Raw genomic sequence first — 17,943 nt, forward strand, 5'->3', positions numbered from 1 at the left:
CTGCAATTTTAAAATTGTATTTGGGGGATTTTTGATAGCTCCAGTTCTAGAATAGGGAATGAGTGCATTTAATGGGAAAGTTAATTAGGTAACATCAGAAAAGTTTATCTGGTATATTGGGATTGCATGGTTCAGTTGTCATTTAGTGTACTTTTGGGATTCTTAGTTGCATCACACCTCTCGCTCTGATAGAGTATTGTGTTATGAAGAATATTAATAATGCTTCAGAACAATTACTGGTTCATTTAATAACTGATTAAAATTCATGCATAATTTAATGAAACATGAAGAGACTTTATAAATGCCTCCTTGTCTTCAGGAGCCTGGAAACAAAATGGATATGGAAATACATGAATATGCTTTGTCTTCACTGTAAGAAAAATGTTATATGTATTGATATTGTAGCCTTAGACATGCATACATTTTCCATATAATCATGTTAACCAAAGTATATATTCCTTAGATTAAATTGAAACAGCATACAGTTTTCTAAAAGCTGTCTCAAATTACTAAAGACAGATTAATAAACATCCACCATTATACATAACTTGGGATGTCTATCTATCTGCCCTTCATCATCTGAGGGGTAGGAATTGAGGTGTTTTAAAATGAAGTGATTTAGCTGGATCTAGTATTGATCTAGTATTGATATATCAAAAGCCTCCCAACAGACACCAGGTCATTGCAGGTGGTAATTTGTATTTTAATTTACAACAAATCTCCATGGATTCCATATCCATGGATTCAGCCATCCATAATTAGAAAACATTTTTAAAATCCCAAAAGCAAACAGTTATTTTGCCATTTTATATAATTTGATCATGACATTGTATATACTGGGACCTGACCAATGGATTTTGGTATCTATGGGGAATCCTGGAAACAGACCCCTGTGGGTTCCAAGGGCTCACAGTAATTTTAAAAACCCAATTGTATGTTAGTAAACAAAACTGATGGAATTATATGTTGTGCAATTTGGTGTTTGTTCTTGACATGGTTGACCTATGAATTCATTATATTGATATTTAACAATTTGATTTCACAGCAAATGAGCTGTCATAATTAATCCTAGCTTCATTGCTACAATTAGTTTGAGTCAGAGATCTAAATTAACATTAAATGTACAGTAGTTTGTTTGAAATTAAGTTCAAAGACCTTAGGGAATTCTTATATCACTAAAAATTTATCACACTAGTACAAGCAGTCCCTGAGTTATGGACAAGATAGGTTCTATAGGTTTGTATTTAAGCTGAATGTGTACATAAGTCAAACTAGGTACATTTATTGTTACTCCAGAAAAAAGAGGTTTTTGAAAATGTTGGCTATGTAAGGCTCATCAAATGGTCCTTCCAAAGCTGGAGCACAGTGGGGGAAATCATGGGGTGGTGGGGGTCATCAGAGTTTGTGGTATGCCTTCTAACAATGTTTCCCCACTATCGCCTGTTCCCTCTTTGCCTCCTCTGGCTTTCTTGTATGAGGAGTGTACATTCTATTTCTATGTGCTCCCAGCATGGAGCCCCACCGGAAGTTACCCTGCATTGTATGATGGGCTCCGCGGGACTCCATTCTGGCAGCCTGCCAGCAGTGCAGAGAAGCAGGGAGAAGACGCTTCTTGGCCTCAATGTGATGAGGTCCTAGGTTGGATGTCTGTATCTGCTTGTTTATGTGTTTTCCCCTTCATGCAGTTCCAGTGAGCTGCAGGGTGCTTCAGGTGAATCTGCATATGTCTAGGTAGCCTCCTATGCTAAAGTATCTACTACTTGAAGCTGTGTTGTTTTGGTACATAAGATAGAATGTCCCAGAAGCAGTACCGTATCCATTTGTATAACTGCAATAAGAAATTAAATAGCTTACCATTTTCTTCCTTTTTGTGACAACTTACCCAATGCAGCTTCTATAATTAGTCTAAAAGTAGAGCTGGTCTTGCTGAAAAAAAGGAAATAGGCTTTCATGGTAGTCACTTAGCCTGAACATTTTACTTTTTGTTCAGAAGTGTTTACTGAAAGTTCATAGCTAAATCCAGTGTTCTTCTGGTACAGATTCTTCCTCTCTTCTACCTTTATGCTGTCCTTGATGCTTCTCACACATTTTTCAACATAAGGCCAGTTTATGTTCAGAGGAAGAGGTTTCTTGGTCCTTTCATTCTTCATTGCAGCATAGCACTACTTATTTTTTTAAGCTTAGAAAAGCAAGACAGGATAGGTAATGAAGCTACTACCACCGTGAACAGAAACTTATTATAGGCTAGAATGGCTTAACACCTACTAAAGAAGAATAGTGAAAATAGACACACTTTCTGTTTTAATTAAAGAAAAATCATTAACAATGATTCTGAAAGAAGAGAATCTCTTAATTGAGTTTTTTGGGGAGAAATGAGAAGGACTTGATGGTTGTTAGCTTCACTAATTAAAATGAGTTAGGGATATAGACCCAAGTGTCATCTACAAAGTTAGATAAGATTGTCTTTAAGGGTTAACTTCAACTGCAGAAAATATAGTTGGAAATCCACTTTATTGTCTTAGTGTATTAGATATGTGTATATATTTTTTGATTTTTAATAGTTTTTCTTAGCTTGTAATTTATATTCAAATCTGTGGCTTGCTTTTGGTGTATGTATCATTTCATTTTATTATTACGTGTAGTTTTCTATTTAATAAAAGATAATTGGAAAAGATAGAGAAACTGATCGTGGACCAATGAGTAATGGGTAATGTTCTGCTTGGTGATCAAGAATCAATAGAAGCAAAATATGCAAGAACAAGAGTCCTAATGGGGTCTCTGTAGTACTGCATATTAGTTGAATAGATCATGCTTCTGAAGTAAGACATTATCTTGGTATGTTGCATTACACACATATTATTACAGTTGGAAATGGAGAAGATGAGCAGTCTAATCATAAACTGCAGTCACCACTACCATCCCCATAGATGCCTTTGGCTGCTTGGATTGATAATCCATGAAAACAAGAGTTTCAGAAACCACCCACCTATATGACAGCTTAGGGAAGTGGTTGAAAAGTGAGACCCAGGTTGTTTTCACCACAAAAATGTAAAGAGCACAATATAGATCACCTCTGAATGTGTGGTAAAGCTAAAAGAGCTTTTACAAGCAATTATAAAGTGGTTGAAGGAGGATCCCACTCTTTCCATAGGCAAACCTTAGATTGTGCATGTGTGAGCAAACAGTCCATAGGCAAGAAAAACGGATAAAAGTGTGCACTCTTCATCAAATTAATGGAATTAGTTTACAATTTGCCAATGTTAAAAAAGCAAGTAAACATAAAGTGAGGTGTCGAAAGATGAAGATAAAGGTTAATATAGGTACTGTGGGTTTTTTAAAAAAACAAAAACAAACCAAAAGCAGTGCCTTAGCCAGCATCAATAATAATAATAATAATAATAATAATAATAATAATAATAATAAACCTTCATTAGGAAAAACTTGGCATGGCGTGTTGTCCTTTTAAAGTATAATGTTCAGAATTGTTCTGGACAATTGTTCTATTCTTTATCCAAGTGCTCTCTTTTCCTACAACAGGGATAGACAATGGTGGCTCTCTAGAAAAGGACAATTGTAACCACTTTTATAATCTTTCCTCAGAGGCTATACTGTTCAGGTTTTTTAAAAAGGAACATCAGGAGGACTACAGTTCCTACTCCTGTTGGACAAATTAGTACACCATTGTTAGAGTAGATGGTGCTTTCAAAGTGTTAGAGAAGGTCCCCCAGCGAAGTTGCCATGCTATTTTCCAGCCCTTTGGTGAGGGGTGGGAGCAGTTGAGGAAAAATGTCAAATAGATGTTCAGTGTAGCATTACAAAAAAAAATTCAATTAAGTCTACATTATTGTTAAATGTCCAGGATTTTGTTCTTACAAAATTCCAACGTGGCACATCTTGTTTTTTCTTCTTCAGTAAAAATGTTGAGGTATGTGTATTTGGATGACATACATGGTTTTTAAAAAAAATCTGTGGCCATAATGAACAAAGAACAGCCTCTCGCATATTATTGTAGTAAAAGCTAGTGAGATGGAATGTAATCCTAGAGAAGGCTTTTTAGATGGAAAATGGGTTTCTGTCTGGAGTCATAAGGTTTGTTGATAATTGGTTTTAGCTGAAAGCATGCATATACAGTATGCTAACTTGCAGGCAAGTCATTTGAGAAACTCTAATCTACAGAAAAGTGAGGATGTCTGTTTTTAATTTTCATTTTGATGTAGTGGGTGAATTTCACAATGTATTCTTACAGAGCTCCTGGTTTTTATATAGTAGCACAGAAGAAAGCAGCTAACTGATATTTCAAAGTACCTGAATGGAACACATGCAGAAAAATGGCATGGAACATGGGCAGGAAATTTTAATCGATTTTTAATGGTCAAATAAAAATAGGTTTTCTAGTTGCCTAACCAAATTTTGGAGTTACTACATTACATTGCTTGTGATTGCAAAACCCCTGTGTGCCTTGAATTTAGCATCGTTGCCTAATTAACTGAAACAAATTAGCCAAACTATAAGCCATCTGGAATGAAAATGAAGTCACCGTGTTTCTAGACAATCCGTTTGTTCCATGAAATAAGTTGCTTGCATATATTGCCACTTCTAAGCAGAAACACCATAGTTACATTTTATCCACTCTTTCAGACTTCTGGTACTCAATTCAATTTTACATAGTATTAAAATATATTTAGTTATATTTTATGATTGGGGGTATATTTCTTTTTATCACTGTTATATATATATATACTGACCTATACTTACATTACTCTTTCTGAATTATTGCTTTTTTCCCCCTTTGTACAGAACCTCCTCGGCCAATAGCTCCCCCACAGTTGCTAGGAGTTGGACCAACTTATTTGCTGATTCAGTTGAATGCTAATTCCATTATTGGGGATGGACCCATTATCCTGAAAGAAGTGGAATATCACATGACAACTGGGACATGGACAGAAACGCATGCTGTAAATGCACCAACTTACAAGCTCTGGCATTTGGATCCTGACACAGAATACGAGATCCGTGTTCTTTTAACCAGGCCTGGGGAAGGCGGTACTGGCCAGCCAGGCCCTCCACTTATCACCCGAACCAAATGTGCAGGTATGTGTACCTGTTTGGATGCCATTTTGTATATACTGGATGAAGGTGATGCCAAAATATTATTCTAAAATGTTTATTTATTGTGTGACCTTGTCAGTTTTTAAAAACATAGTTTATAAGCTAAAAGGTTAATATTTGTAACTTTTCAAAGACCATTGAGAAGTTTAATCTACCACAAGAGATCTAGAATGTTTTCTGGGAACAGAATAGAATGCAATAAAATAAATATTTCCTGAATTGGCATATAGTCAGGACTAAGAGCTTTAAATCTAACCTGTGAACCCTTGGTTTAAAACTAAACTCAGCTGTGAACCTTTGTGATGGGATACGCAAATCAAGAGTAATCCTCAGATTTTCAATGTAGTCTTCTGATATTATATTTATATCATAGGATTTTGAGAGGATTTCTAAGATAAGCTTGAAAAACAACATGCAATATGTATCCCAGCTTATATAATAAATAGCATTGATTTTTTGTTTATGTATATTTTATGGCTTGGATCCAGAAGTTTTTTATGTAACAAGGCTTTCCTACTTTTTGCTGTGATTTCCTTTCCACAACCGCAGCATCTAAATTCTGGTAAATCCTTGCCCTACTAGGGTGCATCTACACTAGAATTAAAGTAATTTGACACCACTTTAACTGCCACACATCAGTGCTGTGGAACCATGGAGCTGTAGTTTTACAAGATCTTTAACTTTTCTCTGCAAAATATTGCTGGTGCCTCATTTCCAGGATTCTAAAACATTGAGCCATAGCAGCTAAAGTAGTGTCAAAGGGCATTTGTTCCACAGTGTAGATGCACCCCTAGACTGCTTAGGATGTGGCACAAAGATAGCATAAATGGTATAAACTGGAGAATGCCAACTGATGTATTTGCTGCCACTATTTTCTGCATAGGCATCACCTTTGATGAAAATAGGGTTATGCAGCTGTGTGGAGGTTGCAGCTGTCTCAAGGCTTTCCCTATTACTCAGTGCTGCAAGAAGAAACAAGGCCACTGCCAGCCCCATTAACAACCAGTAGTATGAGAACCTCTTGTCAAATATGATCTTATAAACAGAAAAGGAGTGGATTAGTGCAACTGGCTCTTATAATTTTGTTTCAACAGAAAAAGCAGAAATCAGAGATAATTAGTAGGTCATTTCAGTTGAGTAGCATGCAGGAGCATGCAGGCCTTTTCCTTCCCCTAGGTCTCATGGAACTTTCTGCAAGTCCCACTTAAATTTGTTGTACTAATTGTGGAGATGTAGATGTGAAGCATTTGTGATTCTGTGTGCTATAGATTTATACTAATTCCTGAATACTTTAGCAATCCAGGTTTATGTGTGTTGGTGTGGAGGTGGTCATAAATTTTCTAGAAGCATTGAGTTACACCTGTTGTAATTATTTGTGAAATAGGACAATAAGTGCCATCTCAATAAACTGGGTGTTCCGTCCTGCAGGAGCTTGGTTTGCATTGCCCCTTAGTTGCATGAAATACCATCCTTTTGCATTTTCCTCCAGGGTTGCTACAGTCTCAGCAGCACCCTGAAAGTTAAGCATTAACATGGGCTTAAAGCCAGCTTGCAAAGCCCTCTGCTGTTATTGGTTTAAAAAAGCATCTTTTGGTCCAGAGACCATCCTTTTTCCTGGGGATGAGATCTCCATTTTGGAGAAGCTCTCCTGCCCTCTTCAGTTTAGTAAAAGCCTCAGATGTGCTGGTGGTCAAGCTAGGCAGCTCGGACAGGCCATCATACTTACCCTCTTGCCTTTGAAACTGGTGCTGAGCTCAGATAGGGGAAGACTTGCTGGGGCAGAGAATATCTCAGGATTTCTCTGCCATTGGGAGAGGCTCTATCACTTCATCCCCAAACTAACCTTGAGCTCAGATAGGGGAAGGCCTGTTCTTTCTAAAGATAGCAGCTCAGGGTTAGGGTAAATAATCCCAGGATTTTTTCTACCGTTGGGGGAAGTTAACTCAGCAGCTGAAGGAAAAAGGAAGGAACATCTATATAATTTCACAAGTTGACTGTGTTTGTAACTGCAACAAGCTGTGCCAAGTCTGCCAAGGACTTTGAGAAATAAATGTTCTGTTTGATGTTCAAATCTAGAGTGGCCTCAGTTGCTGAGAATCCTGAGTTTCTAAGTAAGTTCACCGGGATAAAGAGAGAAGCACATCTTAGTTTTAACTTTATAGTGTCTAGGTGTGACGGCACACTGGGACATACAGGTTTGATTCTGTATTATTTTGAAAATAAGCCATATTTCTACTTGGGAACTCACTGCTCTGTTTCTACTCGTTCAGACTCCTGAGCAAACAAAAATTTAATCATGAACAGTTCTAAAAATTACAGCTATCCTGAAATTTTAAGTACATTGTATTATTTTTACCCTAAGTTTCAGGTCTTAGCCTTGGTTCATGTAACACTCATTGATATTCACTGTTGGTAAAGTGTTTTTAGGTCTCTCAAATATTTTTGAGATTGATTCAGAACAAGGTTGAGGTTAGAAAACTAGAGAACTGAAGGTAAAAGCTTTTATAAAATAAGAAGAGTAAGAAGAATATATTTTGTTTTTTACCCATCTCTCCTCATGGCTTGAGGTGGGATACAACAAAGTAAAAAACACAATTATATACAATACATTACATAGATAAAAATACACAAATATAAAAACTGTGACCAAACACAGATACAGAATTGACATAATAAAATAATATAGTACATATAAAGTGAAACTACTTGCTCTGTAAGCTACATACTCTCTAAGTATTTTATGATTTTGGGACATTGAATTGTTGTCTTGAGTCGCCTTCGGGCTGAGAAAGGTGGTATACAAATACAGTAAATAAATAAATAAACATTGCCTATTGTTATTTTTAGGCCAATGAGATTTCACTTAGGCCAGGGATCATCCAGACCTTTTTCCTGTTTTATGGGTGTAATTGGACTTTTGAGAAATTTCAATAAATGGACTACAAGGCAGAGATGAGAGTTTGCCCTCCTAATGCAAACATACTTTTGGAACCTAGAGTGTTCTGCTCAGATAAGACAAATATCCTATAGAAAGGCAACACAGTTTCCCCTGACTCTGTCAAAATCAATTTCTTCAAAAACAAATAAGTATACATTTTTCTTCATTTTCTTTCAAATAAACACTTCCAACCAATAAAACTTTCACATTGCACATTCCCATTATATAAAACCGACATTATTTTTCCTCGTTGGGTCACCCCATATAAATGTACCTGTTTGTACTGTTCTTTTCACAATTGTGCATCTTAGGCCTCATCTACAATACCTCATATAATGCATCGTATGGCTGTGTAGATGGGGCCTTTAACTGCCTTTCACACATAGAAAACATTCCATTCATTCTTGAGTTGAATCCTCTACTTTTGCACCTACCACTTTCCAATCCCTCTTCTTGGTTTCTGAAAAAAAGTATAAACAAGCAGCCACAACTAATCCATTTGTATTGCTTTATTGGGATGTGCTGTAGAACAAGAATTGATCTACAAACATTTTAGTTTTCTAATGTCTCTGTACCTACATAACAGTTGTAATCCTTCAGACCTAGCCAGAGTCGCAAATTGTGAGGGATAATGGGATTTGCATTCCAGAAGTTTTCTCTACCCTTAGGATAACAAATATTGGCAAACATTGCTATTTGTTGGGGCCCAGAGATTTGTTTTCAGCATACAAACGATGTGTAAGTTCCTGAATTATTATTAGAGATGTATTAGAAAGCTCCTTTAGGCTGTTTTACTTTTAAAACAACACAGTTTTTATTTTAATGGAAATGGAAAATTATTTTTATACAGTGAAATCTGGCACAGTTAAATGTTGTGACATTTGAAAGCAATGTTATAGCAATCTTTTGTATTGCATTTCATTACAAAAATATCAATGATGCTGTGCTGCAGTCTGAAGCATTAAATGTGCTTCTGTCGACACATAATACAGCAAATGCAGTTTCACACTGGTTTTTAGTACCTGCTGATGATATTTGGGTAGCTTTGACAGACAGATATTCTATAAGATGATCTGATTTCAACTTCTAACCTAAATTCCCCCCAAACTTTTTTTGACCATCATGGTCCCTTCTCTCCCAATTTATAAAAACGGGAGCTGTAACAATACTCTAATTTAATTTAATTTTAGTTTTGTGGCAATAAGCCATGATACTTCTAGCAGTGTGTTGCCTTTGATTCTGTAATTATTCTCTGTTAATTAACAAAACTTAGTGGCTATTTTATCATGAGGAAACCCATAGGTTCTTGAGGAAAGCCATGGGATTGACACTATGAATTAACACACTGGGAAACACCAAACCTAAGGCTGCCACAGACATTTATGGACAAATAAATGTGAAGTATGGACAAATTAGAGGCCATTTCATATACATTCCCCAAGTTATGAATAAGATGTGTTCTATAGGTTAGTCCTTAAGTTGAGTTTGTTTGTAAGATGGAACAGGTACATTTTTTTCAGTGTAGGTCCAGCCAAAATGTATATATATTAGCTTTGGGTAGCATAGGAAAGAATTAACACTCCGATAGAGTTTGTTTTGCTATCTATGCCCCTGTTCAGAAAATTTCACCTCCTTTCCCTGTGTTAATTGGATTTTGGGGAAATGGCTTGTTATGGAAACAAGGATTGGTGAGAAAGCTTCAGTAGAGACAACTTTTTCCCATGATAAGTATTCCAGAATTGAATTTTCCCTCCTAGGAACAGATTTCTCTAACTTCCTGTTATCTCCCCCCATTTGTAGCTATGAGTCATTTGTAAGTCGTATGTTTGTAACTCAGGAATTGCCTGCGTACAATTACAGACCAGTGATCCTCCTTTAACAACATTGTCTGTATCCTGTGGAACCTTGTAATTTTTAGTTTGGTGAGTCATTCATCATCATTATAATTATATTATATTTATTTATACCCCGTTTTACCTCTCTCGAAGGGGACTGAAAGTGGCATTCATGCCTGTGACAAAGTACCCCCTCCCCAAAGTACTTCAAATGAAAGTCAGTAGAAGCATTGTGTTATGATTCTGAAGTGTGAAAGGGCATATGCAAACATTGCAATCACAGTTGCCTTAAAAGTTTCAGAATCTTATATTCCAGTTGCATACAGGCAGTGGAAGATTATTGGCAGTGAATCCAAAATTGGCTGCCCACATGTTTCCGGGCACAATTCAAAGTACTGGGTTTGACTCACAGAGCCCTACATGGCACTGGTCCAAGTAATCTGAATGACCATGTCACTTTCTATGAACCTGGTAGACAGTTATGATCAAGTGGGGCAGGCCTTCTCTCTGTCCCACCACCCACTCAAACATGTTTGGTGAGAATACAGGAGAGGGCCTTTTTGGTGTCTGCTCCTAGACTGTGTAACTCCCTCTCAAATAAGACCAGGAGAGCCCCATACAAATTCACTGTAGGCTTTAGTCTGAAGTTTAAAGGAGCTATCCAAGGTGATAAACCTCTGAGGTGGATACAATATGATGCCTTCAAAATTGCTACTTTAAATTACCAGCTAAAACTCAAACGTGAATTCTTGCCCTGCAGACATGGAAGCCATCAGTAATCATTAAAGTTTTGCTTAATGAAAAAAGGCAATGGAAAGAGTTTGTCCATTTGATTGCATTCACATCTCTTAAAATCAGACTCCAGGAGGTTTGTTACTGAGCATATACATTTTTCCACAGTATGGAAAGTAGTTTAATGTCCCACAGGACGTTGATGAAATATAGTTTAACACAGAAACGTATATTGTCTGACATTTTAGATGCAGCATCATGCTTCCTAATTTCTGAACTAATAGGAAACATAAGATAGTACAAAATTGCAAGTTAAATATTGCTTTATTCGTTTGTTCCTGTTTCTTGAATGACTTGGTAGCTCATTTTACAAAGTTTAAATGTATTGAGTGGTCAGGAAGCTTTTGGAGTAGTTAACAGAATTATTGGCAGTGGAGTGATTCATAAAGTCATCTCAAGACTGGACTACTGTAATGCCCTCTACATTGGCCTTCCTCTGTCAATGATCCAGAAGCTCAAGTTGGTACAAAATGCAGCTGCTCGGCTTCTTGCGAGAACTCCGATGAGATGCCACATAACACCAATCTTACTACAGCTACATTGGTTATTGAGCACTGGATCACTTTCAAAGTGATGGTACTCACCTTTAAGGCCTTGCATGGTCTGGGGCCAATGTACCTGAGGAACCACCTCACCCCCTACCAACCGCAGAGATCCCTCCATTCTGAGGACCAAGATTTATTGGAAATTCCCAGTATCAAGACCTTGCGTCTAACAGCAACTAGACACAGAGCCTTTATAGAAGTGGCACCATCACTCCGGAATACTCTGCCACCTGAAGTCCATGCCTTGCGGGACCTATCAGCTTTCCGCAGGGCATGTAAGACATATCTGTTTCGACAGACCTTTGATCTTTGATATTGTTGTATTTAAATTAGGTTCTTGTGGGTTTTTTCGGGCTATAGGGCCATGTCAATGCCTCTAGAACATGGCCCTATAGCCCGAAAAAACCCACAAGAACCTAGTGATTCCAGCCATGAAAGCCTTCGACAATGTATTTAAATTGTTTTAAATTGTTTTTTAAATTGTTTTAGATTTTAGCCTGTTCTTGTAAGCCGCTCCGAGCCCCAGGGGAGTGGCGGCATATAAGTTTGAATAATAAATAAATAAATAAATAAATAAATAAATAAAATGAAAGTATGAGCACCAATGAGCCGTAATATCACATATTCCCTTTTGCCCTGTAGTTTGATCGTGACAAGTTCAGACACTTTTCTTGCTTTTTGGGATAGATTGTATCTTGCTTTGTTGTCCAATAATCTTAACTATTATGATGAATAATAATGTTTTAATATATTTTAATCCAATGTATTTTAATGCATTTTAATCTAATGCTTTTTCTCTTGTATAATGCTGTTGTAATTGTGCTTGTATGTTGTTGGCATCAAATTGCTGCCATTGTAAGCCACCCTGAGTCCCCTTTTGGGTGTTGAGAAGGATAGGGTAGAAGTGTTGGGATAAATAAATATCATGACAAGTTCAGACACTTCAAAAAGACATTTCAAAAAGTTTATTTTTTTTAACCATAGTTAAATGTTAAATGCCTTTTCTTAAATAAAGCCAGTCTTCTTCTCAAAGCCCTGCCAGAAGGAGAAAGGCAAAGGTACTGCATGTGTTACTGAGGATTTTCCAAGGTCCAGTTCAGTACTAAGTGCAAACCAGACCTGTGTCTTGTAATTAACTTGTGTTTGAAACCTGCTTTTTTTTGTTGCAAATTTTATGTTATCATTGGTACTCAGAAGTAGCCATAGTGCATAAATACACTGATTTTATCTTCATGTCTTAGCTCTTTATTTTCCAGAGAACTTTAGCTAGCTGTTGATGGAAACAGAATGCTAGATGAGATGGACTCTTGACAGTTCCCATTATCCTTCTTTCTGCTGCTTTACTGCAGCAGATAATGGAGCTATATGTAGTGACTCTTTTTCAGTGATTTTTAAGATAGTTATCAATCTCATGGACTTGTTATCACTCACAATCAGGTTTGAGCCACAAAAGCTGTTTCAGGTATTTGTGTTTCAGCATAGTTGTTGACTGTGTTTTACTACAGGACTTAGAAGCAAGGAAGTCTTAACATCGTCAACTAATAAGCAGTGGGGAAAAAAATTCTGTTTCAAGAGATGGTTAATTTGGGAAATGCGACATTAATCCAAATTGAATCCTTATAGAAACACTAGCTTAAGATTTATCAAAAATTGCTATCTTCTACACAGACTACAATTTGGATACAACATAGGTTTCTGGAGTTGGACTATCAAAAAAAGAAAAATTATTGAGTTGTTTTCTTTATATTCCACCTTTGTCCCACAATGTTCTACTGTGCTTTTGATTAATCAGTTCACCAAAAAATTGTGGCTCCTCCGGCCATAACTCAGTACCTAGTTCTATAGGGACATTACCATTGTCCCTGCCCTATAGTTTGCATTGCTCAAATTGAACTAGCCCTTCTATCCCAAACTTATCATTTGGCTGTTGTACTTTCCTATCAGCATTGACCTTGGAACTGTATTGCACAAATCCCTGCTTCACACTTTAGCTTAGTAAATGGCAACTATGTCAGGCTATTGGTTGCTTGTTGAACAATATTAGGTTTTTATGATGTTTGTTATCTGTAAATTTTATTATGTTGTATTTTAATCTGTGTTTGACTAGGCTTATCCCCATGTAGGCTGTCCCAAATCCTTTCAGGGAGATGGTGGCAGGATACAAAAGTAAAGTTGTTGTTGTTGTTGTCCCATCACCATCTTCCTGTCAGGCATTCAAAAAAGCCAGAAATGTCACTATGGCAGGGAAAATAGAGGTAATTGATTTTTCCTTTCACATTGCAACACAATGGATGAAGCACTTGCCCCTGTATTGGTAAAAGTTTTCTTTTTGAAAATATCAAGGTGAAGAACCACCCCTTCTTCAAGTAGAGTGGTGAAAGTCTTTTTAAAAAAAATGCCTGGGTTGGAAAATGGCTGTGAAGGCAACTAGAAACAGTTGGCTCCCTGAGATGACATTGGTGTTCTTCTTTCTCTACAGTATGACCTTTAACTTCCACAAGTCTTATCTAAATCTGTAATTTTGACCCCAAAACCTGCTCTTGACTTATATAGAAGGTCACATTATGCATGTCTGTTTATATGTTCTAGTTTATAGGGTGTTATCCAATAGTATTTAAGCTTAAGTCTTTTGTTCTCTTTATTGAGTCCTCATCTTAGATTCTTCTGCTTGGTAAGACTTTATCTTATACAACCTCATTGAAAGAACTACAGCTTCTGTGATCATTTCTAAGTAAATTTGCTGCTATATCCTCTTAAACCCCAAGCCCCAGAAGAATAGGATATATGGCACATTTCCCCATGCGACAAAAGGAATAAAAATAGTTTACTCTCCTCTTTCTCCAATAACAAATTCAGATGGGGAGGTTTGTGGGGAAAACATCGATCCTCTGGCTATCACTTTCCTGATTGTGTTTTATTCTTCATTATTAAATGCTGCCAGGTGTGCGGCGCAACATAGTCAGGGCAAAGTGTGAAAGGTAGAATATTACAAATTTATTTAACGCAGAACTTCTAACCTAAGGCTTACAAAAATGTATTGCCCTCAATAAAAGAAAAACATAAATTTGATCTTGAGGCTCTTTCACATATAGTGCTAATGTAATTTGGAATAAAGAATTTACAGCACCACCACAAATTTCTTTTTCCAAACCACCACCACAGAGGTGTGCTTAAAAAAGCAATGACAATAGCATGAAGCAATCAGGCAGGGATGGGCAACTTTGACCCTCAAGATGTTGCTGAACTGCAAGCCCCAGCTGCCTACAGCACCAGCTAAGTGGCAATGGGTGATGGGAGTTGCAGCCCAAGAACATCTGGAGCTCTTTCAAATGACACAGCTATGGTGATATGTTTTTTTTAAAAAAAATGTATCTTTATTTTAAAAGTATGTAACAGTGAGAATGTTCACAAATAGTTAAATAGCAGGTTACATTTTCATGATTTTTTTCATGACTTTTTAACCCGCGCCCCACCCCTCCTATTACTTACATAGCACTATAAAAATACCGCATTTCCAATTCTATCACATTTACATTATTCTAGTTTTATCCATTACATAAGATGATTATAAGTAATTCATTAATTATTCAACCATTAGCTTTCTTGCACGTTTCGTGGATGTTTAAATTCACTATTGCTATGATTTACCAGTCATGGTTCTGTCCTGGGATCCTGGGACTTGCAATTTAGAGAGCAGCATTTAGAATTCTCAGACAGAGAACTCTTAATTACTCACCTTAATTACATCTTAATTAAGTACATCATATTTTCAATGCAATCTCTTCTTTAAAAATGAGTAAAATATTTAGGATTACAGTTGGGTTGAGTCTTCCAGGTGGTAAAAATAAACAATATAGGTGATAAGAATAAACAATATATGGCCACCCTCCTGTTTGCTGCCGAAGCTCCTGCGATAAAGAATTCTGAGGATGCCTGCCATAGATGCAGGCAAAATGTCAGGAGAGAATGTTCTGGATCATGGCCATACAGCCCAAATAACTTACAGCAACCCAAACAATATTTATTTATTTATTTATTATTCAAATTTATATGCCACCACTCCCCTAGGGCCCAGAGCGGCATATAAGTTGGAAACTATGTTAATATGTTGTGTACTTACATTGTGTATCTTATTAGGACACAACTCCCGAAAATATGTTTACTACTAATGTTATAGGATCTGATTTTTGTTACATTATATGTTATATATTGTGTTGCTTGTTAGTTTTTCTTAGCCCTTCCATTGAGGAAAAATCCCTCTTAACTTTGAAAAAGTCCTTGCAAGAGGAGCAGTTTGCTCCTCTTGTTTTGCTTCCACATTCTGATGTTGGCACATTTAAAAGGGAGTTTTCAAAATAACTAATTACATTGTTAGCATTGCTGTTGTCTAGAGTAGTAATGTATGTGACTTTCCGCTTCATCTGGATTTGAGTAATTTTCCTTGGCTATAATTTATAGAGGAAGGGAATTCAGAAGAATAATGGCAAAGAGTGTTTGCTAATTTTTTCAGTGCTATTTTTATTGGTATAAATAAACATTCAAAATGTTCATACGCAAGATTTATTGTATTTGCCACAAAGAAAATGAAAACAGATGCAATTTGTTATTCTTTATAGGCCTCAACAGAGCTCCTAGAATTATAGCCTGTTTGCTAACCCTGCAGTTATCATGTTCTGGGGGGAAACCCAACTCTGTCCTTGCATAAGTTGCTCTACTTTGTATAGGAGTTGCCAGTGAACTTCCTCTGAAGAGAGATGAAAATCAGGCCAAACAGATGTCGCCATGGGTTGTGAGTTTCCTGGGCTGTGTGGCCATGTTCCAGAATGCTTCTGGAATGTGGCCATACAGCCTGGGAAACTTACAGCAACCCAGTGATTCAGGCTATGAAAGCTTTTGACAACACAAATGTAGTCATTATGAAATTTTATGAAGTTTTAGTAAGATTACCAACATTTGTCAGGAAAATTTCACTCATTTTTACCCCACAAGATGAAGAAACCATTGCACATAAATAACTCAAGATCTCAATAGATTATTATTATTATTATTATTATTATTATTATTATTATATTTTATCCACCTCTCCTCATGGCTCAAGGCAGGTTACAAAACAATTAAAATATGCACTCTAAAACCACTACAAAGGCACACTAAAACATACCTCCATAAAAGTTACACACCAAAACGTATCTCTACAAAATACATGCTAAAACAAACAAAACAGATATCAAACAAAGGACACTTAATATGGATGTTTATAGACTGTCTGGATAGGCCTGCTGGAAGAGAAAGGTCTTTACATGGCTTTTAAATTTAAATTTTAAATTAGATGTTTCAAAGATGTAGAATTGGATCCAGTGAAGGGCCTCTGCACAAAAAGTCTAACTGAATATCTGTGTCTGACTTAGCAAAAGTTTGTTTGTTTTTTAAAGTTGTGCGGGGAAAGTGATCACAAGGCCAGATAAGTTCCTTCCTTTGTGCACATTTGTGTAAATTTGGCTTTGAACAAACTCATTTGCCAGATCTTTTTGTAACAAGTTTTATGGCATTATTATTATTGTTATTGTTATTGTTATTATTATTATTATTATTATTATTATTATTATTATTATGCTAATGCAAGTTTTGATTCTGCTGGCTCTTGCAGAAGTATTTACAGATATAAATGAATTTTATTTTATTGCTTATTTATTTATTTTACTTCATTTATATACCACTTTTCTCACCACTGGGGGAACTCAAAGCAGTTTCCAGCATATTCACAGCAAAATTCAATGCCTTACAAAACATGAAAGCCTAACATAAAACATCAGTAACATAAAACTAACAATTAAATCATAAAACGTAACTACATTTTAACTTTAAACAAGGGATTCGAAACACATTAATGTAAACATTAAAATCACATGATCCAAAAGCATGGTACAGGCCATTCCCATATCAAATAACAATTGCACATTAACCATGTTCATCTCTTGTCCTGTTTACTGCCCAAATACTTAATTCCATTTATTAATATATTTCAATCCCACCCAGTATCCTATGATCTCAGAGGGGGCGTACAGATAAAAACAAATTAAATATTTTTAAGCAAATTTAATACAAAACAATAAAATCATTTAGAATTTACTGTTTTTTGGCTCCATAGATGGAGACTCAATCACACTCCGAGGCAGTACCCTCCACTGTTGAATGGCTCTCATCGCCAGAAAGTTTTTCCAAATGTTTATGTGGAACATCTTTTCCTGCAATTTGAATCCATTGATCTGTATCCTAGTTTTCTTGTATGATAGGGTGTCATTCAACCACATAACTTTCAATTGTATGTTTCTGCCTTAGCAAACTTGAAGGGGATGGGATATGTTTCATTTCAAAGATGTTTTCTACTCAGACTCAGAGAGATAAACCCTTTCCTTAATCATTTCAATTCATTCTCTACCCTAATTGGGTTCATTAAGCTCTATACTGCTTAGGTGAAGGCTATCTAACAGACTGTATCTCTCCAGATAAACCCGTTTAGATTCTGAGATCTGCAGGCTGAGGCACTTCTCTCGTTCCTACTCTACTATCTTCGCACCATGGGAAGTGGCTGTCCCTATATTTTGGAAATCTCAAAAATGGCCTCTTGCTGTCCTTTTAGAATTGAAGACTTTAGCAATAAGTTCTGTAAGTGCTGTATTGTTTTAAAATATATTACTTAACTTTATAAAAGCTAAGCATTAAA

At 36.3% G+C, this 17,943-nt stretch overlaps 1 protein-coding gene across 14 annotated transcripts in view; it reads left to right on the forward strand.

The window, feature by feature from the left end:
- The window catches only part of PTPRK (protein tyrosine phosphatase receptor type K), a 430,669-nt gene that overhangs the window by 263,803 nt on the left and 148,923 nt on the right, over nt 1-17,943 (forward strand). For all 14 annotated transcript variants that reach the window (XM_067466813.1, XM_060753318.2, XM_060753320.2 and 11 more), the window contains exon 7: nt 4,798-5,091. In XM_067466813.1, the coding sequence (XP_067322914.1) occupies nt 4,798-5,091 (294 nt within the window). The remainder of the gene's footprint in view (nt 1-4,797; nt 5,092-17,943) is intronic.

This window comes from Anolis sagrei, chromosome 1, assembly GCF_037176765.1.
Source record: "Anolis sagrei isolate rAnoSag1 chromosome 1, rAnoSag1.mat, whole genome shotgun sequence".
Taxonomy (NCBI): Eukaryota; Metazoa; Chordata; class Lepidosauria; order Squamata; family Dactyloidae; genus Anolis; species Anolis sagrei.